General features: G+C 40.9%; 1 protein-coding gene across 2 annotated transcripts in view; it reads right to left on the reverse strand.

Moving 5' to 3' along the window:
* The window catches only part of PKD2L1 (polycystin 2 like 1, transient receptor potential cation channel), a 29,023-nt gene extending 5,821 nt beyond the window's left edge, over nucleotides 1-23,202 (reverse strand). The window contains exons 1-6 of one of the 2 annotated variants that reach the window (XM_077748444.1): nucleotides 22,977-23,202; nucleotides 22,323-22,436; nucleotides 2,418-2,545; nucleotides 1,708-1,961; nucleotides 487-711; nucleotides 94-322 (exon numbers count right to left, since the gene is read on the reverse strand). In XM_077748444.1, the coding sequence (XP_077604570.1) occupies nucleotides 94-322; nucleotides 487-711; nucleotides 1,708-1,961; nucleotides 2,418-2,545; nucleotides 22,323-22,436; nucleotides 22,977-23,202 (1,176 nt within the window). Of the gene's footprint in view, nucleotides 1-93; nucleotides 323-486; nucleotides 712-1,707; nucleotides 1,962-2,417; nucleotides 2,546-22,322; nucleotides 22,459-22,976 lie in introns of both variants that reach the window. The other variant, XM_077748445.1, reaches the window with a different exon arrangement.
* Nucleotides 23,203-23,618: the final 416 nt, after the last annotated feature.

The raw sequence follows: 23,618 nt of genomic DNA on the forward strand, positions 1-23,618 counted from the left end.
TGAGACTCCAAAAGGAAGAACTTGGAGCCCCTATCAGGGTAGATCCCCTTCCTCCTCCTAATATATCCCAACTATAAGATATCTGTCCCTCACCAAGATGACCACCAGGTCCAGAATGTTCCAGATGCTGCTGAGGTAATGAAACCGGTGGATGTGGAGCTCCAGGATCTCCTCTACCACATAGTAGAAGATGAAGATGCAGAAGATGATTTCACAGCCAATGATAAAGAAGTCCCAGTTACTGACATAGCGGATCAGCTTAACCGTGCGGATTTGCCAAGATGGGATGGCACCTCCTGTAGCTGGAAACTCCACCACCAGTCTGTAGAGGAAGGCGACATACCTGGTGAGGCCTGGGCTAGGATAGTTCCTCCCATCCCCTCTCCTCCGCACCCCCACCATACAGTACACATTTAAGGAAAGGTATCAAGCAGAGAAGGGAACCAGGAACCACGGATGGAGGGAAGATAGGAAAAGGAGACCCACCTCAGAACACAGAAAAGGTTGATGTTGGCATTGTAGACTGAGAAGTCGATGAAGACCACCCGGGTGCCCCTGTCTAGCCACAGGCCCTCCTGAAGGTCCTGGAGCGCCTCTGCACTAGCCTGTCGGGACCCTGGAAGGTCCAGATAGTAGCCACCTCCTCTGTAGCTTGTCAGCCGGCCCCAGTGAGAGGAGCCCCCCAGCTCATCCTGCGAGTGGTATGTCCACCTGCCACAGAAGAAGCCATCTGAGCAGAGAGGTGTGAGCCAGTCCAAAAGTTGATCTCCCAAGGCAGTGGCAACACTATATGGTTGTCTGAGCTTTACAGTTTCATGTATATATTATATATATATATATAATATCATATATATGATATATATGTCATGTATAATATATATTCCACATATATTATCTTGTTTGATACTAACAACTATTTAAGAATGGAGGGTAAATATTATCCACATTTTGAAGATGAGGAACCTAAGACTCAGAGGTGTCTAAGATAATCCAGTTAGTTAGTGGCTGAACTGAAACTCAAATATAAATCTCCTGATTACTCATGATGTCACCCAAAACTATGGATGACAAATACATGTCCCATTTTTGATCCCAGACTGAGTCCCCTCCCCCCCCCACTAGGGAAACACCTGGCTCTTATAATCCAGAAGAGACCCTTTCTGCTCTTGTGGTTGTGCACTTGGCTGCTTTGCCTCATGATTCTCTGTTCCATCCACAAACTTTCCTCCCTGGGCCCTTACTTCCTTCCCCTTCTTTCATGTTCTAGCCATCCTTTCCCCCTTTCTTTCCTAATTCTTCATCGATCGCCAACCCCTTGCTGCTTCCCCTATCAGTTCCAAGGGTCAGACTCAGCCACTTGTGTGGCAGCATCAGTGCTTCATTCATTCTCCATACCCATAAGAACATCTGGACAAGAAAGGATGCTTTCTCTGCCAGGACTGCCCCCAAGGTAGTGCAAATGTGACTGTGACCTGTGTGTGGAAACAAGTCCAGACGCTATGGTTCTGTTTGCTAATGTATCTTCTCTGTTCCTGAGTGACTCAAACCAAGATCTCCAAATAATCACAGATGGGACTCAGAGAGATGCTCCCCCAACCCCCCAGCTACCTCTAATACTCTTTAAGACTAAGTGGAAATGGTTCCCAACCCTTGGGATGGTGTCAGGCTCAGAGAAGCAAGCCTGGCAACATTGGTGGGGGAACTCACGCTGTGCCATTGAGAGGCCCAAAGGGGAGCTGCTCTTCCTTGTCTGGAGAGTAGACGTCGTAGCAGCTCAAAATGTCCTCGCGGAAGTCCTCATGCACCACACAGGAGTCATTGCGGACCCTCAGCTGCCGTAGCCTTGGAACCCCCAGCAGCAGGTTCTCATAGTAGATGAAGGAGTGGGAGCCATGGCCCAGGCTCTGGTTGTTGTACCATTTGGTCCAATACAAACTGTCCAGTAGTGGGCCCTGGGCAAACTAGATCACGAGCTGGGTTGGGCCTGACCTAGCCTCATCCTGACCTTTACTCTTGGAATGACCTTTGCTTTCACTCCTTGACACCCTGGCTTATTTCTAGTCTTTCTGTTGGATCCCTCAGCTGACCCATGAACTTTGACCAGTTCTTGACCTGGTGTGGCCCTACTGTTTGTTCAAGATGCACTTTGAAGTTTAGCCTTACCTCTGACTCCCAATACTAATCGAACTACTGGCTTGACTCCCTGATCATCATTCCAATTTTTCATCTATCTCTACCTGAACTCTAGTCTGACCCTTTGATTCTTGACTGACCCTTGACTCAGCCTAATCCCAGAATGATCTGGTCCCTGGATATGGCCTGGTCTACTTTCTGACATCCTTGAACCCTGGCCTGTGGCTTCATGCTTCAGGCCATTGAGAAGAAGAAAGGAGAGGTAGAGGGGATCTCATACTCACGTCCCAGAAGTCCGCCATGCTGCTGATGCCCTGGAAGGAGACTCCGCTGTGTGATGGGGTATGTAAGAAGAGCTCAGACATCACTTTGGTGTAATAATAGGCACTGGAGCTTGTCATTCCGTAGGTCACTAGAAACCAACCCAAGAAGTTGTGTCCTGTTCACTGTTTCCATATCCATTCTCCAGAGGAGACAGGAAAGCCCATTGCCATGGGGCCAGAGATGCTATCTAGATGGGATCCCATGGCAATAGTGGCATTGGGGAAACCAGGAAATATATTAGAGAAGAGTTATGGCTATAAGGTCCCTTCCTCTCTTCCCAACTTACCTTAGAAAGAGTGAACTACACTCAGAAATTGTCTCTTGAGATTGTCATTCTGAAAATTCACTTTTTTCTTCCAAACCAGTTTAACCTCCTGGTTCTTATTCTTCTCCCAGAACCAAGATATTTCTACCTTCTGCATCAGGCAGTGCTTCTTTTTCCTTTGCCCTATATTTATGCCCTTGGAAAAGTACCTTTTAATTCTAGAGGGCTCCACCAAACACCTTACAATGGAGATGGGGTATCCTGGATCTTGGAGTCAATGACATGGGAGTAGAAGGTAGACATGGCACCTCTGGCCCCAGGGCATCTTGAGGGGGCAGAGTTGTCTCTTGAGGGAGGGACTCAGAGCATCCCCAGGTCAAAAAAAGACCAGGTGTTTGCCCCAGAACTGAATTTCCCTCAACCACCCTAACCCATACACCCAGTCTAAAGTAGGGTTGTCAAGGGAAGCTATAAGTTTTCTAGCTAAAAGGCAAAATTTGAAGAGTATAAGCCATTTATTTTATAGATTGTCTCTCAGTTTAGATTTGCCTGATGTTTCTTTGTGTTTAAAAATTCAGGTTATACATTGGACAAAGCATAGCAAAGAACAGATGTGTGTCCTTCTCAGAGCTCCCTATCAGGAGGCACATATTTTTTAATTGTATCATTACTGGTGATGTTAACTTTCATCCCTTGTTAAGGCAGTATCTTCTAGCTATCTTCAGTGTAAAATTATTTTTCTCTTTGTAATTAATATGTATTTTGTGGGGAAACAGTTTGAAACTATATAAATATCCTATTTATCATATGTAAATATCAATCTTTCACCTACTAGTTTAAATATCCATTAATGACTTTTGCCTTATTATTACTACTAAGGTTGTCAAGTTCTGATTTTCTCATTCCATCATTTCTTCTGCATTTGTTAGTTAGCATCGCCTTTAAGAACTTTCCTTTATTCCTTGTTTATTCATTTATGTATATCAGCATGAACTCATGGATTCTTATCTTTTCTGTAGTTTTTAATTTGTTAGTATTATGATTTATTGCTACTCAATTTTTTAGCCAAGTCCTGCAAGATAAAGCAAAACTAAAGAACTGTTCCGTATTAAAAGAGGCTAAAGAAACATAAAAACTAAATGTAACGTGCATTTAGCTAGGATTAAATCCTGGACAATAATTTTTTTCTTGTACTATAAAGGCTATTAGTGGAATAATTGGTGAGACTGAAAGAAGGTCTGTTCATTAGGTGATAGTACTGAATCAATGATAATTTTCTTTCATAAGGGAATGTCCTTGTTTTTAGAATTACATATTAAAGTGTTTAGGAGCAACAGGGCATTATGTCTGTGATTTATTCTCAAATTGTGTGTGTGTGGACTTGGAAAATGGGTTGGAAGTGAAGCTTCTGTATGTTGAGAACCCAACCACAGGGTAAGAACGATCAGTAAGCTGAACTTTTAAGGCCATAGGCTGATTAGATTGTTACAACTCTGGATGGCCACTAGGTGGTACTCTTGCTGTGTCTTTTTCTCTCCGCCAATTCTCCAATCCTACTCAGAATCACTACTCAGAATTAACATTGCTCTGAACTGGTTGTCAACCCCATATGGAGGCATAACATCTCTGATTACTACCCAATTTAGGAAAGACTATGTATTTTGAGAAAAATGGTTTTACCTGGTAAAATGCCCACCAATACTCAGAAACAGTATTCTTTGTAACTTTTTAATTGAAGTGCATGCAAACAGAAAAGACCAAGAAGTTATTTACAGACCTCCTGGGGCCACCTGGGTGGTTGAGGATCTGACTCTTGATTTCTGCGCAGGTCATGATCTGCCCATGCTCAGCATGGAGCTTGCTTGGGATTCTCTTTCTCTGCCCCTCTCCTGCTCTCTCTCTCTCTCTCTCACACACACACACAAACACTCAAAATAAATAAATATTTATAAAATAAATAAATAAAATATAAAAACCTTCTAAATTAAGGTTTAAGCGTTTTTTGGTGCCTAATCACTACCTTCTCTCCACCCAAATACCTTCTCTCCCTTGTTAATTCTTACTTCAGCAAATTTTATACTTTGTCTCAAGAGATAAGGGGTGTTTAGCCACCCAACTCTATGAAATTCACCCAACTCTATGAAAGCCCAAATTGATACCTGGGAGAACATATTATCAGTCTACCAACCTGATTATTCTAAAGGCATATTTTGTATTCATTAAACAAATATTACTCAACGTCTAACATGTGTGAAACACCTTTCTAGGTCATGGGTTTCTATCCTTAAAAACTTCTATTGAGAAAGATGTCCCAGAATGAACTTTTTTTTAGTATATCTTTAACATTTAAAATTGAATTATACAGAGGCACCTGGGTGGCTCAGTCTGTTAAGTGTCCGACTTTGGCTCAGGTCACAATCTCGTTGTCTGTGAGTTTCAGCCCCATGTTGGGCTCTGTGCTGACAGCTCGGAGCCTGGAGCCTGCTTTGGATTCTGTTTCTCTCTCTCTCTCTCTCTCCCTCCCTCCCCCCCCACATCCCTGCTCACTGTCTGTCTGTCTGTCTCTCTCAAAAATAAACATTAAAAAATTTTTAATTAAAATTTTATTATACAGAATAGAAACTTTTAATAGTATGCTGACCTACCCTGCTCATATATGCACTCAGAATGAACTTGTAGAATGAGCATGAGCTTTGGAGCCAGATTGACCTAGGTTCAAATCCTAGCTCTGTCACAGTATAGACTTGGGGTAAGAGTCTCAGATTCCTAATCACTTAATGGGGAAATACAACGTCTCTCTTGTAATATTATGAAGGTTAAAGATGATATCTTTATAGTGCATTGAACACAGTGGGTGCTCAACAACTAGTTCTAGTCATCCCACTAAATGCTCCTGAGGGGACAAGGACTATGATTCATTAATTTAGCATAATTCATTAAGTGCCTGGTACTTAATAGTTTTTCAATAAGTGTTTGTTGGGCTGAACCAAAGGTGGGGAAAAATTGCAATGCAGAGTAGAATGAAATAAATTATAATTTGCAAACTAAATATGGTGTTATGACTCCATATTTGACACATAACAGCAACATCATAAAATAGTCGAGGATAATTCCTATTTAATAGGTGTTAGAAAGAGGCTGGAATATTCCTTAGTCCAAAGAGAGCAATAAATTCATGAAATGTTAGGAAAGAGAAACAAAGTCAGTCCTTGGCTGGTGTATGGAGGAAGTAGAGTCAGCCAGCAACCCTTACACAATGTGATGGTAGAAATGTTGGTGGCACAACTCAACCTTCCTAACATGTCAACCATCCAGAACACCAGATGAATATCAGACTTAGAGGTTGCAACAATCTGAACCTAAAAGCAGGGCAGGGGAAGCCCAGGATTGCTAGATGGAGTGATGATTTCAGCTTCTATGTTTTTCCCATCACAATATGATATGGAAACTGCAGCATACATCAGAATTACTTGGAAAGCTTATTGAAACAGATTACTGTAGGTCTATATGGGGCTCAATAATTTTCTTTTTTAATGTTTATTTATTTATTTTGAGAGAGAGTGTGTGTGTGTGTATGTGAGAGAGAGAGAGAGTAGGAAAGGAGAGGAGAGAAAGAGAGAGAATCTGAACCAGGCTTTATGCTAATAACGCAGAGCCTGACACAGGGCTTGATCTCACCAACTGTAAGATCATGACCTGAGCCTAAATCAAGAATCAGATGCTTAACTGACTGAGCCACAAAGGTGCCCTAGGGCTGAATAATTTTCATTTCCAATTCATTCCTACATACTGCTGCTGCTACTGGTTCTGGGACCACACTAGCCAGCTGTAGCTCAGGTCATGATCTCACAGTTCGTGGGTTCAAGCTGACAGCTCAGAGTCTGGAGTCTGCTTCAGGTTCTGTGTGTATGTGTCTCTCTCTCTGTCCCTTCTCTGCTTGTTCTCCCTCTCTCAAAATAAATAAACATTAAAAAAAAAAAAAAAAAGACCAGGAGTGGGGAAGAAGAAACATCTTTCCCAAGGGACTCTCAGAACCTCTCTGGGTAGAAAGCTTTTACAAACTACACAGACCTCTTAGAATAGCCCCTTCTCACCACCAAGGGAAAATCATTGAATCCGTCGCCCTAGGGAGCCACTGTAGTTATAGGGGGAGACCACACCCCCTCCAGCATATTGTAGGAGAAAAAGATTAAAAACAACTTGTTGGATGGTGTTGGGAGAATTGGACAGCAACATGCAGAAGAATGAAACTAGATCATTTTCTCNTTGTTGATCTTTCCTGGTGTCTCCTCTCCCCCCACTTGACCCCATTAATTACCATTCAGGTAAATTATTTAACCTTCCCTTGAAGAACCAGCCTGTCTAAGTGGAACACCTGGTTCAGAGATTTTTGAATCTGACAGGGACTCGGCATATCCATTCTACCACCATCCTTCTTCATATCAGGAGAAATAAAAGACCAGAACAGCCATTCATCACCTCAGAACATCTATTATACGCCCATGCTAAGTGTTTGACATACCTATTCCATTTAATCCTACAATAGCACTATGTGTTAGGTGTTATTATTATTCCCATTTTCTAATCTCAGGTAGCTGAAGTAACTTACTGGCCCATGGAGACAGGATTCAAATGCAAATCTATCTACTGCCACAGTAAACTCATTCTGTTCTGTTCCTAGGACCCATCTATATCCAAGGGGTAGAAGTAACAGGAGGGAAAAATGTAAGCTACATAAAAGACAGAACATCTTAACCACTAGTGCTTTCAAATTATGAAATGGACCATTTCACAAACACCCATTTCATCTATAGGAGTGTCAGCAAAGACTGCCTGCTGAGGAGCGTGCGGTTGGGGCTCCTGCAAGTGACCTTCCCGGTTCCTTCTCCTACGTAAGATCCAGTGAAGGAGTGGATTTGCTCTTTGTTTCAAAAGCAACACTAGAGAAGGGAATGGGTCAGAGCTGGAAGGAATTAGAATTTGAGTAAGTATATTGAATGTCCATATGTCAGTACATTACTACCTTTTTTGATACAGTGAGGGCCTCATTTCAGGACATTCTCAGATACTGGACAATGACTGCTTGAGAATGCTATGAAAAAGATTCAGAGACCAGGTGGTGTCTCACCATCCAGCACAGAGTATCTGATTTTTCTTTTCCTCTTGGACAGAACTAATTTCTCTTGCATCCACTGTATCATGCCTTTTAACCTTGGCCTCAGATCAAATTCACAGTTGCTGAATAATAATAACTGCCATTCCTGATACACGTTATGCACTGGGCTTTGCACACATTATCTCCCATAAGCCTAAAAAAAAAAACCTCAGAAAGTAGGAATTAATCATCTGCATTTTATACTGTTAAATAACTTTTCCAAAGATCATGTAGCAAGTAAGTAGAACTTTGATTCAAACTGAGGTCTGCCTTAGTCCATGAATTTAGCCACCACTCTACATTACACTAATACATGCTCTACCACTCAAATCCTCCTGATTAGGGACTCTAACTCTCCTCCCAAAAATCAAGCCAAATGTTTAGTATTATGCAAGTTTATAAGGTGCCCTTATAAGAAAACTCTATTTAAAGAGCCCAATATTTGAGTTAGGAGGTGAATTGCAAAAAGCTTTTGATAAACTCAAAACATTACCATCTTAAAAGAAGCTCCAAAGTCCTTCATTCTCGTATGAACAATAACAGATAATTGTATATAAATCCATATGAAGAGTCAGTCATACTTTGACATAGATGAGCCCAAAGAAGGAAAAATTCACATGTACAAAAATGTTACCTGGGTTGTTTATAGTATCACAAGATTGTAAACAACCTAAACCTCTCCTACAAAGAGGCAATATTGAAGTAAACAATGTATCATTGAGTCACTTGATGTAGTGTTCAAAGCCATTGAAATGGTAATAAGCATAGAATGCAAAATTATTTCTTTGTCATCATGAGAATTAAATACTTTACAAAAATACTAGGTATATTAAAACTTGAAGGAAAAAGGGACTTTTTAATGAATGAGTAATGTGATGGATTTTCTCTTCATTCCCATGGAGTTCAATTAATGCTATAATAATAATACAATATAAAAATAATAAACATTATTTTTAAACACCTTGCCTCCTATTGTTTCCAAGTTATAGGTTAAAATTTTCAGGTGCTGGCTGCTGTACTAGACTTTGTGACTGCTTCCTTAAGATCTTCTCTTGGTTAATACCATGATTTTATTTGAGATATCACGCCTCTGTAGATCATCTCACATGTGTTGCTCGAAGCTGATTCAACCCTGGCTCTAGGATTTGGGCAGGAAGCTTTGACCTAAACTAATCCATGAATACCCCTTCCTTGGCACCATTACAGGCTCAGGGATGAACATCTATCACATTTTAGATCAAGGAGTCATAAAGAGGGGCACCTAGGTGGCTTGGTTGGTTGAGCAGCCGACTTTNTTTCCAGAGGGGAGCAGCCAACTTTTAATTTCAGCTCAGGTCATGATCTCATGGTTCATGGGATCAAGCCCCACATTGGGCTCTGTGATGACAGCATGCAGCCCACTTGGGATTCTCTCTCTCACCCTCTCTCTTTGTCCTCCCCCACTTGGCTGTCTCTCTCAAACTAAATAAGTAAACTTAAAATAAATAAGTCATAAAGAGAGAGTCCTGGAACCTTTTAGGACCTTCTCTCTTATAATAGATATAAATGAGAAGGTCCCAGAGGATTCAGCCCTAAGATGAAACTGCAGCTGGCAGAATTGAGTAACAGGAATAGATGGGTCTTTGATTATATCACTAAGTCACTGGATGGGTCATCCCTGAACCTTACCCTCCTTTGGACTTTCGTTACCTAGACAGTAAATTCCATATGGTTTAAGCCAGTTTTCACTGCATTTTTTCCCTTGTAACATGGTCCTTACTTACATGGAAACCATGACATTTTCAAAAAGATTGTAGTATTTCCAAGGAAAATGGAGCTATAAAAGCTTCTGCTACTGTTGGAACATCTCCAGAGGGCAGTCAATGACTTTAGCTTATTTGTGCCAAAGTCTACATTAATTAAATACATTATCACCCTATATTAAAGGCTGACTAAACCAACTGATGATGATATTCTAGGAACATACCTACCATTAATTCCTCAAGACTTTCCAAGCTTTATTTTTGGGTAAATCCAGTGCTGGGAGCCGCACTGGCCTCTATGGATGGCAGTCACAGCAAGNCCAGGTCTCTAGAATACAATAAAAATTTACACACACATATATGTTTGTATATTTAAGCATTTATATATGGATAATATGCATATACACATGTATACATATACATATACATATGTACATATGTATGTACAGTATATCTCTACTAAAAATTCCTTAAGAATGAGGATTTAATATGGATTTTAAAGGAGGTAGATATAAAAGACAGTCTAGAGAAAAGTAGCTTCAGTCTTTAACATTGCTTTTATCCATTATGATATTCTATGTCTCTTATATAAAATCCAACAAAGTCAATTCTTCCCAGAACTAGGGGATCCTTATTAACTGGTGTGCTTTTTCTTACCAATGAGAACTGTGAAGCCTATTTATATTTTCTTCTTGCTTTGGCTGCCAAGAACCTCAGGCTTTGTTCTTATTTGTAGTATTTTCGTTCATCTTTTCTGGTACAAGGTATCTTCCTCCCCTATGTTTTCCCATTTCTTTTGCTAAGTCTTTTTATTATAGTTCTAATGTGCTATATTTTATTGTACCTATGCTTTTTAGAAACTATTTATTTATTTATTTTGAGAGTGACAGAGAGAGTGCAAGTGGGGGAGAGGCAGAGAGAAAGGGAGAGAGAGAATCCTAAGCAGGCTCCACACAATCAGCTCAGAGCCCAACAAAGGGCTCAATCCCACAACCATCAGATCATGATTGAGCTGAAATCAAGAGCTGGATGTTTAACTGACTGAGCCACCCAGGTGCTCCTATATCCTGTGATTTTTTAATCTAAGCTGGTTCAGGTACCTTTGAGACATAGGTGGGGCATAATATATTATTATTAAAGAAGCATAACTGTAATAATTATTATTAATCATCATCATGAGCTTGGGTAATAACCTGATGTTATCCATTACAACATTTATAGTAGAGACTGAATATTAAGTCCTCTCTTTTGAACTGCTGGAAGACCTTCCCAGCTCAGAGCAGTAACAAGAAGTCAGCAATTGCTTTGTGTGCCTACTTCGCCAGGTGATTACCATCTAGGCTGTCATACGCTACTGAGCTCTTTCCTTGGTCCTAATTACTATTTAATGGACCTTAGCTGTTATTTTCTAGCAGCCCTCTCCTTGGGCAGGAAAGTGCCAACTAATTGACAAAGAACCTTGAAGAGCTGGGGTACTTCTGCCAGCAACTGTACAATTATAATTCCTTTATATGTCAATACAGCTCCTCTGTTGGAAACTCTGTGCCTTCAAGTTTTTGAAATTCAAAAGACAACTACTCCTTAGCTGGATATCTGTGAGGAAAGCAAGGATGCTTTTCTAGAAATCTGGAGGCCTCTTCCCTCCACCCAAACCCAGCCATGACAGTCATTGTGTGGGTAGAACTTCCACTGTTCCATCAATCTTCCAATTGTTGAAGAGTTGGAAGTTCCTTGGGCTTTACCAATTCTATAAATTTACCCTGTGGTTACTTGGATGGCCTCTTCTTGAGCCCCTTTTATCACCTGGATTGTGGAGAAGCCCTCAAAAACATCTCTACCTATTTCTTGGCACACTGGATCAGTTTGGCTTTGGTCATATAATTTGAGAAGGAGAGAAGTTTTACGGTTACTCCTATAAGGTGATTCTTCTTTCTTGTGAAATACCCTGAAACTGTCACTTACTATGTCTCCACTATAGCCTTTGATAATAGTTTCACAATAGCTTAGGAAAATACTTTAATACCCATTCATGGTGGAAAACTATCAGGTCTCATCTGCTTCCCCAGTGATTTTGTATCAGGGAGGCTATAAATGCCTTGGTTTTTCTGGGTTCTATTAATTGTTGCCACTCCCACATCAAATTATGGACAGGAGTTCTCCCCTTATTTGGCACAGACTACTAGTCATTTCTCAATACTTCTCAATACCTTTCCTCCCCTTCTTACATGATCATGTAACTATCTAGAGGCACATGGCTCCCATCTAAATACCACATTACCCAGCCTTCCTTGCAGCTAGTTATGGTGACTGTTTGAACAAGTTCTGGTCAATGGAATGTGAATGCAGTGGTAGGCTTCCACTTGGAACTTCTGTTTCATGTCCTTAAGAGGATGGAATGTACTTTCCCTTCTAGTTTCTTACTTCCTGACAGCTGTAATATGCACATAAGAGCAGGAACTGGAGCGTCAGGTAGAAGGCATATGTTGAAAATGGCAATACAGTGAGGTAGAAGCAACCTGGGCCCCAAGTGGCTGTGGAGCCCATATTAGTCCAGGCTTCTCATATTTCAGAATGTTATAAGAGAGAGAAATAAACTTCTGTGAATGTTTCATATGAATACATCCATGTCAGATGGGTACTTTGGAAAAGGAATTTTTCTAGAAAATTAGGGAGAAAGAGTTGAAGTCAACAAACTGACAACATGAAATTCCTATGTTAAGAAAAGTCAAATCTAATCACAGATCTCTTGGTTAAAACCATTTACTGAGTATATAAAACCCTGTTCCTTTTCTTAGTAGGAAGGACCCTATTATGAAATCCTCTTAGAAAAAAAGAAAAGGAAAAGAAAAAAGAAATCTTTTTTTTATATATATTTTTTATTTATTTCTAGGAGGGAGAGAGAAAGAGAGAGAGAGTGTGTGAGTAGGGGAGGGTCAGAGAGAGAGGGAGATACAGACTCTGGAATAGGCTCCAGGCTCTGAGCTGGCAGTCAGCACAGAGCCCGACGCGGGGCCCGAACCCACCAACCGCGAGATCATGACCTAAGCGAAAGTCGGACGCTTAACTGACTAAGCCACCCAGGCGCCCCATATAATGAAAAAAGAAATCTTCTTAGGGGGTGCCTGGGTGGCTCAATCAGTTGAGTAGCCTGACTCATGATTTCAGCTCAGGTCATGATCTCATGGTCATGGGACCAAGCCCCATGTAAGGCTCTGCGCTAATAATATGTAGTCTGCTTGGGATTCTCTCTCTCCCTCGTGCTCTGCCCCTCCCTTGCTCATGTACCTCTTTCCCTCTCAAAATAAATAATTAACTTGAAAAAAAAGAAGAAATCCTCTTATTGTTGCTGTTCTTCTTGGGCAATTTCTCCTTCTACTCACACATTCTGATTAATGCTATTAGGTCATTTATATAAAGTTGAATTCCAAACGTCTCATGTTCTTAAAATGGACAGTATGCAGAAGAAAGTTGCGACCTAGAAATGAGGGAAGGGTTAAATCCTCAGAGGATTCTATAAAACCAGTGCATTTCAGTAACATTCAAATATAAGTGCCCGGAAAATGGCTGAAATGATATACACCAAACTATTAACAGTGTTTAATAATAGTGGCCTTTAACATTTTCCGGATCATTTGACTTTTTTTTAAACAAAGAACTATGTCTTAGTTAAACTTTTAATAAAGATATTCCCAGGGTTCTGGGGGGCAAGGGGTAGAATTCTTTTGTAATGGCATGAGGAAAAGCACTGTTTTATATTTTCCTTTCATTGCCCTACCAGACTCTGACTCTGGCAAAGCTCTTGCATATTCATAGCCTGAGGCCTCAGTTGGCTCTTCCTCCCACCCCTGCCTACTCCAGGCTGAGAGCCAGTAATGTTAAAACAAAACAACAGCAACACACACACACACACACACACACACACACACACACACACACACACACAAATGGCAATGACTTTGGGTTTCCTCAGACTTGAATAGTTGCTTGCTTCTGAAACCTGTGAGAGTTCCCAGGTCTCTCTGAACATTTTGTCNCACACATACACACACACACAAATGGCAATGACTTTGGGTTTCCTCAGACTTGAATAGTTGCTTGCTTCTGAAACCTGTGAGAGTTCCCAGGTCTCTCTGAACATTTTGTCCACTTTGCCATCACCCTGGAGTACCTCTCCCCATCCCTGTGTCATTATTGGTTTATGCGTTGGCTTCCTTTGCTCCCTGAAGGCAGAGGGTATATCTCATGTATTTCAAAGCCTTGCGGATGCAATAGGACTTCGTAAATGTTTGAATGAATGAATGTGTGAATAGCCAGGATCTTGTCCTTAGTTTGAACGTTTTGCTAATAAGCTCTCAATATTTCATCTGTTGAGCACTCCATGCTGTGAAATATGATTGTCTAGCTCAGACTCATTCTCTAAACCAGTGGTTGTCAAACATTTTGTTCTCAGGACCTCTTTGTGACTCCTAAAAATTATTAGGAACTCAAAAAAGTTTTAATTTGTGTTATATCTAAAATAATTACCTTATAGAAATTAAAACTGAGGAAAAATGTCAACACTTATCATAATGATTCATTTTTAAATAATGATAACAAACCCGATATACATAAACAACATATTTTTATGAAAAACAATGATTTTCTAAAGCAAAACAAATAAATTCAGTGAGAAAAATTGGATTCTTTAAACTTTTTGCAAGCCTGTTTAATGTCCGTCTTAAAAGAACATTGCTGGATTCTCACATCTGCTTTAGAATTCAACCTGTTGTTGTATGTTGTTTTGGTTGAAATATATTTGAAGAAAATGACCTCTCATAAATACGTAATTTGGTAAGGGAAGACCTCACAAACCCCCTGAAAGGGTCTTCAGGAAGCCCCAGGGGTCCTTGAAGCACACCTTTGACAATATTGCACAGTTCATGGGTTTGAGCCCTGAGTCAGGCTCTGTGCTGGCAGTTTGGAGCGGGGAGCCTGTTTCAGTTTCTGTGTCTGCCTCTCGCCTGCTCACATTCTGTCTCTCTCTGTCTCACTCTCAAAAATAAATAAAGATTAGAAAAATACTTTTTTAAAAATCATAGACATTTTGCTGCAACCACTGGATAGCATAAAGAGATTATTATCAATATCATTATAATCCCTTACCTGTGTACCATGTTTCATTTTTTTCAAAGCATGTCCCCATGCAATGCCTCCCAACAGCTTGTCAGACATGATCTGACTAGTCCACCTTGCCCATGAGCAGTTTTCTTATTGTTAAATGTCAAATTTCAGTCAAGTAAATTTTAAAGACCTAATTGGCCTTATTAATTGATCTGTGAATCAGGCAGCATCCCATCTAGCAAGTAGAGGGGAGCTCCAAAGGGCCCTGCAGAAAAGGAAAGGTTTTTATTTATTTTTTATTTTTTTTAAAGATTTTTATTTATTTCTAGGAAAGAGAGAGAGAGACAGCGTGAGCAGGGGAGAGTCAGAGAGAGAGGGAGTCACAGACTGAAACAGGCTCCAGGCTCCGAGCTGGCAGTCAGCACAGAGCCCGACTTGGGGCTCGAACCCACGAACCGCGAGATCATGACCTGAGCGAAAGTCGGACACTTAACCAACTAAGCCACCCAGGCACCCCAAGGAAAGGTTTTTAAAGAGGGAGTGGAAAAAAGGAAATTATTAGCAAAGAAGCCATTGTTTTAGGCAAAGTTGCCCTTCTAAGGGGAACAGAAGAGGCCCATCGGTAAATTTCCTAGTGTTGGCCAGGAAATTCCCATGTCAACTGGTTAAAGGTTACATTTTTGGGAGATTGGAACTGCAGTTGGGTTAGGTAATAAGTCTTGATTTACTAATGTGGGGCCTTAACCTAAGTGACACCATATGGGTCCTGTGATTTTTTTTTTAACACTCTGAATCATGAAATTCAAATTTATACTGGTCTGCTCAGGGTCATTCAATTGGCAAGAGGCAGAGTCAATACTGAGACTCATGATTTATGAATGAGAGCTACATGTTCTTTCTCTGGTTACTTATACCAGCAGTGCCTCAGACTGAGCTCATCTACAAAAATCTAGAATATATACATTTTATCAGCTACTGCTGACTGCTCTTCTATACTTGATTAAAGCCTGGTTAAAGGTAAAAATCTTTCCCTGATTCTAAGAACTGAAAATTAAGTGTGCTACCGTATTCCTAGAGACCAATGACAGCCCCACATGGGGGAAAACTAAATGACAGGTTGTCATCTAACATTGGACAACAAGATATGTCCAGGCTCACCAGTCTTGTAACAGTGATCCAGGTCTCAGAATTCTGGGGCACCAGGGAATTCTACTATGGTAAATACAGGCCAAAGCCTGCTTGTGGGGCCTAAATTCCCATTATTTAACTAGAGCTGGTTCAGATTACTTCACCCTAGTACTAAGAGGACTTTGTAACTTTCTGTGTCTGGATGGGCCATGGGTAACTTAGAATGCTAGGAAAAGCATGAAATCACACTTTTCATGATTTCATGCTTTTCCTAGACATGGCTAGACGTGATCCCTGGCAACTGTTTCTAGAGGGCCTGGTCTTTCTGATCCTTCATAAGCATTATCCTGATGCCCTCTTAGGCTTTTCTCAGATCTCAGGCTTCCAGTGGGTTAAAGCTTACATTTCGATTATTTTCTGAATTTATAAACTCAATAAACTATTTATTGAAAACCCACTATATTCCAGGCACTGTTCTATTTGTACTTGTTTTCCACCAATCTCCACCAATCTTATGATGGTGGTCATTACCATCATCTGAGATGTAAGGAAATCAAAGCTTCCAGAGATTTATGTATCTTGAACTCTCTTGCTAAAGGCAATGGCTAATAAGTGGTTGCACTGTCATTTGAACCATGTTGTCTTATTCCAGGTCCATGCTCTCCCCATCACCATTGTACCTTCATTAACATCAGAGTTCTATGTGACCAATTATCTTCTGCCATCTTTACAGTCACATAAGGTATAGGAACTCACCCACAGACATTTCCTGAACCTCCAATATGGAGGTTCCTTTCTTTGTCAATTTAAGGAACGCTCAGTCAAGAAAGACATTTTCTATGGATGTTCCTCAAAAAATTTAAAAAACTAGAACTACCATATGATCCAGCAACTCCACTTCTGGGTATTTATCTGAAGAAAATGATATCACTATCTCAAACAGATACCTGCACCCCTATGTTCACTGCAGCATTATTTATAATAGCCAAGACATAGAAACAAGCTAAGTGTCCATTGATAGATGAATGGATAAAGAAAATGTGGTACATATGTACAACGGAATATTATTCAGCCACCAAAAAAGGAAATCCTGCTATTTGCAACATAATGGATGGACATTAAGGACATTATACTAAGTGAAATAAGTCAGACAGGGAAAAACAAATGCTGTATTATGTCACATGTGGAGTCTAACACAAAAATAGAAACAAAACTCAACAAACTCATAGATACCTAAAATAGATTGGTGGTTGTCAGATATGGGAAGGGGGGGAGGTGAGGTGAGAGGGGAAGTGGAATCAGTGAAAGTGGTCAAAAGGTGCAAACTTCCAATTATGAGACAAGTAAGTCCAGCATGATGATGTAGTGCACAGCATGATAACTATAGTTAACAATACTGTATTGTATATTTGAAGGTTGCTAAGAGATTAAATCTTAAAAATTCTCATTATAAGAATTGTGGTGATGAATGTTAACTAAACTAATTGTGGTGATAATTCCCAATATATACATATATGAAATCATATGTTTTACCTAAAATGAATACAATATTGTATGTTAATTATATCTCAATAAAGAAAGAAGAAAACATCTTCCTAGTCTCCAAAATTACTTCAACTTCTCCTGTTAATGTAGGATTCTACCAATCTATGAACAGATCCTTGAGATCCACTCAAAAGAGCCAGAGTGAACAGAGGTAGGCAATTCCTTACGAATACTGAGGAATAAAGAACATCCAGTTGACATTAGTTGCTGTAGAGACACAAGTCGCCAAAGACTGAGGGTCTCTGCACTCCTCCCCAACTTCACAGTGACCAGATCCAGGCTTGTCCTGTCTCAGAGCCACTCCTAACAGGGCCAGTCCCAGGTGCACCTTTGAGATAACAATACTGTCTCCTAAAACAAACAGCCATTGTTTTCACACAAAGACCTTCAATGTTTCCTCCAACAACAAAAGGCTACAGCCATCCTGCCAAGAAGACAAAGTGCTGGAAGCCCTTTCATAAATATCCGGATGGTGGGAGGGGGCAAGTGGAGGCACGAAGATCATTCTCCAGCATTTTTTCTATGTAGAGGAATAGGACCAAATCCACCCATCAGAGACTGTCCTAAATTATTGATTGTTCCTGAACTATTCATAATGACAATAATAACGGGTTCCTAATCTGTGAAATGGAAATAATATCTATCCCTTACAGGATTGCTGTCAGGGCCAAATGAGACAATAGGTGTAAAAGCTTTTTGTAAGACTTAAACAGCTGCCCAACTGATAGGGTTATTGTGGAAAGACTGATGTTTTACTGCATCGCCTGCATAAAAAAGATAGCTCCATTTTAGCTGATGAAACTCCAAATAGCTCTGGTATCTAGCACACACAGATCCTAGCATAAAGCATAGGGGAGAAGAAATGTGGTCAGTATGGCTGACCACCATAATTTATGAGGGCCTGTCCCAGGCCAAAGTTAGGCTATTTTTCCTAGCCCCAGGAATCCAAATCCTGGAAATGAGCCCCCTGGTGGTTGGACTCTCACCTAGGGTCTAATGCTCTGAACTTCACCCCCCCACCCCATCTCTTGTCCTTCTTAAAACATACCTTCCTCAAACAATTTACACAAAACTAGATACCCATAATAAATTAAAGCTTGAGAAACCTGTCCATCCTCACTGGTAATCAAAGACAAATTAAGGCAAATGGTACCATGTTATGCCTACTTAATAACAAAAATGATAATATCCAATGGTGGTGAGATTGTGACAAAATTGTTCTGATCTCAGAGTACTGGTGGCATAATACATTTGTATGATTCCTTACAAAGGCAAAATAACAACACATAACAAGTACTAAGAAGGTATTCTTATCTTTTGGCCTAGTAATCTTCCTCCCTGGAAATTCCAAAGGAAATAATTTAACAAAAATGGCAAAAAGTGTCAAGTATAGAGATATATTTACCTATAGTTGGCAAATACTGAGATAACAAGAGAAATACCTTAACTAATTATGATGTGACTGTAGTCATTAAAATGAAAATTTAAAAACTGCTTACAAACATGAAAAAGTATTTAAGATATAATTGTAAGTGAAGGGAACTATATGATACAACTAGGTAAAATATGTAAGTAGGCGGATAAAGACTGGTGATGAGTGACAATATCTATGGGGTTGTGGTAAATTATAGGTGAGTTATATTTCAAAATGTTCTTTAATGTTTTTATATCATTTTTAAAATACAGCAATTAAAAGAAAGAAAAGTAATCAGCTGGTACAATTCCCTCAAAATTATTCTTCTACTAAGGTAGGACAGGTACTTATCCTTGCTAAGATGTTGATGGGTGTTAATAAATTAATGTGTAACACACTGCCATGCAGAGATGCTGTAGTAGATTCTAGTTAAAACCCTCAATGGAATCAGGACAACAGTCACTGAATTGGATGCCTGCTTCTACTATTTACTTACCCCGTGGCCTTGGGCAAGCTATTTCACATATCTAAAACTTTCTGGGTTTATAAAATGGGAGTGATGACGGAACCAATATCCTAAATCATTGTGAGTAGTCAATAAGATAATGTACACAGAGTAGTGCTTTCATTCAGTAAAAGGTTTGTGTGTGTGATGTTAATGACAACAAGGATGGTGGTGATTGTAGTGATAAACTGAGGTCTTCTGGAGAAAATGCCTTAACTTAAATGGTGCTGTTCAAATGATATTAGCCCTACATGCCTATCTGCAAAGCCAACATCAAACCAAATAGACCTCACTTTTTAGACCAACTTTAGGTTCAAAGCAAAACTGAGTGGAAGATATAGAGATTTCCCATATAGCCTTGCCTCTACATACGGACAGCCTCCCTCATTATCAAAATCCTCCATCAGAGTGGTACATTTATTACAACTGATGACGCTACATTGACACATCATTATTCAAAGTCCATACTTCACATTAGGGTTCACTCTAGGTGTTGTACATTATTATATGGGTGTGGACAAATGTATAATGACATTTATCTATCATAATATCATCATATAGAGTAGTTTCTTTCACTGCTTTAAAAATTCTCTGTGCACCGCCAACTCATTTCCCTCTCCTCTCAGATCCCTGGCAACCACAGATCCTTTTACTATCTCCATAGCTTTACCTTTCTTAGAACATCATACAGTTAGAATCATATAATATGTAGCCCTTTCAGATTTGCTTCTTTTTTGAAAGCTATGTTTTATAACCACTCTAGAGGACCAAGTGAGTATATTGAAATTCCACTGGATGACACAAATATAATTACTATAAGTGATTGGGTTAGACTATTCATATATGTTATCTCCATAAGATAAATATTATTATCTTTTTTCTACCAACAAAGAAGTGCCCAAAGTCATAAAACCAGTAAGTGGTAGAGCTGGTATTTGAATCCAGTTTGTCTGACCTTCATATCTTTCCATTATGCCACAGTGTTGACCCTAATACCAAATATGGGTACTGGAGCATCTGAATCCAGTCATAGAAACTGACAGAGAAAAGCACACTGATAAACACATGTCATTGAAGCTCTTGGAAGACAGTGTCCTGATAGAACAACACAATAGCCACCCTGAAATAGACCTGCCTAGCTGTAATGGGTTGTCCCATGAAACAGTGAAATCCCCGTGGATACTTTCCAGGATGGGGCTGGTTGGTCACCTGACAGAGCACCACAGGAGGAATCATAGAGAAGGAATTTCTGTGTCCTTGAACTGGACAACCTCTAACGTTCCTGCGTTTATTGGACTCAGTTTATGACTCAGACTTTGGCAAGTCACAGACCATCTAGCATTCACCAGTGCCTTGAGATGCCCCTAAATGTTCTCAATGGGGTTCCAGAAACCCAACTTCAAACCCCTTCAGTTCCATACACAGGAGCCAGAAATGGTTCACTATAACTCTGGGGAGCTAGGAACCTCCCAATCTTGCTCAAAAGGCTAATCTGGAAATAGAGACATTTATAAAGGAAGGCTCTCTCTGTGGATTTCAGCTGCTGTCATGGGATCTTAAAAAGGAGAGGACACTCCTTCCTAGCAGATGGTTAAGACAAAAAATCAATATGTCAACAAATGAATTTCTGATGGTCACTTGCTGAAACGGATCAAATGGCCCCCACAGAATGTACACTAGGTTGACTGTTGTTCCCCTCACACACTGTCTCCTTTCAGTCCATGCTGATGACCCATGGTAAACACTCAGAACTGCCCCTTCTATTCCCACAGAGTGAGTCCCAACAGAATACAGCCAGAGAAAGTGCTTTTTACTCAGCTTTTCTACAGAGCTCACATAAATGTGGTTGACTCACAAAGATGATGGCATTTTCCATCTACACTTATGTTTTCAGACCTTCAAATTCCACTTTCAAAAGATTCATGCACCCTGAAAAGAACAGAGCTTTCTGTGGGCGTACACAGTCATATTATAATGGAGGCACTTGTGTTGTATGGTCCAAACCTCAGTTTAATTAACATACATGTACACACACAAGTCTATGAAACCAACCAAAATTCACTTGAGCACGTTTTGAAGAAGTAACTGACTATGTACAAAGCCTCCTATCTATAGGCATTATAACATCTGTTTTGTCCACCTTTGTGATTATCTATAATTCTTTGACTCTATCCTTCAACAGCTCCATGTTTTGTCCTTTCACTGGGTTCTCTCAACTTAGATACCAAACCTTCCCAGTTTGCGTGTGTAACTAGAACTTCAGATAAGCTCGCCTCAAGGCCTGTGGCATGGTGGTCTCTCACATGGGAGAATCTTAGCTGTATTGACCCCCACCACACCACTTGCATCTTTAACCCTTTTATCAGGAATCTGAGCTCTAAGGCCTACTGAATCTTTTCTTTCTGCCTCTAAAGAAATGGATTAGACATAGCATATTAACCATGTGAAACCCACCAAGCTATTTTTGTTCCAAATAAAAAAGAACTGTTTTCCACTTTTTACAGAAGGGTAAAAACTTCCACTTTCCAACAGAACATGGTGGCTGCTGAGTTGGTATCAGGGACCTGAATTTCAAAACTGTATTCCCCTCGTAACTCTTGACAAAGCAACTTAAATGGCTTTCTAACAATCTGCCTTCTTCTCCTGAACTAAGTGACAAAAATTTCTTTTAAGTTTTAGTTTTATTTATTTTTAGAGAGAGAAGAGCATGAGTGGGAGAGGAACAGAGAGAGAGGGAGAGAGAATCCCAACCAGGCTCTGCGCTGTCAGTGCAGAGCTCATGAACCATGAGATTATGACCTGAGCCAGAGTCAGACGCTTAACTGAGTGAGCCACCCAGGTGCCCTGACAAATTCTTTTTAGTAAAAAGATCTTAAACTGAAAAGGTAATCAATCCCAGGAGATGTCTGTTCACACATAGATGCTGTATCCACAGGTGTTCCTCCAGAGGTGTGTACACAGATGTATGGATAGATGCTTCTCACAGAGGCACAGAGACAGATGTTACTCACAAAGACAGATGTCCACCAGGAACACGATGTATACTAAAAGCTCCCGCAGGGTGGTCTTGACATACAGCTCCCGGTTTTCAGCTGTGTTCTCAGTCAGGGTTGTTCCCCAAAGTCCTAATGGACATATGAGAGATGTCTAGGATCCCCAACAACAGGATTCTTCCCAGTTGCCTGGCCCATTGGTCCCTGGACTTTACTCCTGTTTCTACCCTGGTCCTTTCCTCACCTGTCACCTTATTATCTTGGCTGAACCTGGCTACTCTAGCCACACTCAAGCCTGCCTTTCTTCATCAAACACCCTGAGATGGATAGTGGAAAAGACACTGGGTAGTAGAGAATGAAGACCTGGAAAGGAGGTCCTTGTTTCAGGGAGGGCTGTCTAGGGTATCATCACAAACATGTCCTCCCTCAACCTAACTCCCACATACCTTTCTGGGCCCCCAGAGATGGAGATGACTGCACCAGGCACTATCTCTGAGAGACCGTAAGACTGGCGTCTGTGTTCTGGGGACATTGGCTCTAAGAGATAATTCATAAAGCCCAAAGAGATACTGAGATCCCACCTCTTCTTCGGATCACATCTCCCCCCAAAAGCTTTTGGGACCCCTCTTCTGACTCCCAGTATCCTGAAAGAACCCTCCTCCCATCAGGTACCTCTGATGCCACGACAGATCTGGAAGCAGCAGTTGGACACCCGGGTCCTGTATGCCTTCTTCTGGGGTCCATCTTCAGGCTTTTTAGGCTGGGACTCGGGGGGCATCACACTGGAGATGGTGCAGATCCTCAGTGTCCCATGTGGGGAGGGGGGGCCACTGTAGGCAGGGTTGTCCCAGGCTCCACTCCTCATATTTTGGAGCTCTTGCCCCTTGGGACTTCCCATAGTGTTCCTGGGAAATGAGGTAGGGGACCTGGCACGTCAGGTACCCACTGTCACCTGAAGGAAGAGGGAGCAAAGACACAGTTCAGTCTAGCCAGCAGAAGGCAAAGGAAAAGGAGGGTGAGAACAGCTGATCTCGGAAAGCCTCTGCATCCTGCCTTTTGTAGGGGGAATCTGTACCAGCTGTGGGGAGGGAGCAGACAGGAGGGGGTGGAGAATGGCCACCAATCCTGTCTGGGGCTCTCTCTCTTCCTCTACCTTTGAGAAAGGGGGGTGGGAGGGAGCTAGAAGGCAGGGGTTTGGCAGGAGAAAGAGAAGACTGGGAGGGAGGGGTGGAGAAGGGGTGGAAGGAAGGAGGGGTGAGAGAGGTGTGCTGGGGAGAGAGGAGGGCTGCTTATAGATGGGCCTGGTGGCTGATG

Source organism: Crocuta crocuta, unplaced genomic scaffold, assembly GCF_008692635.1.
Source record: "Crocuta crocuta isolate KB4526 unplaced genomic scaffold, BGI_CrCroc_1.0 scaffold619, whole genome shotgun sequence".
NCBI classification, from domain to species: Eukaryota; Metazoa; Chordata; class Mammalia; order Carnivora; family Hyaenidae; genus Crocuta; species Crocuta crocuta.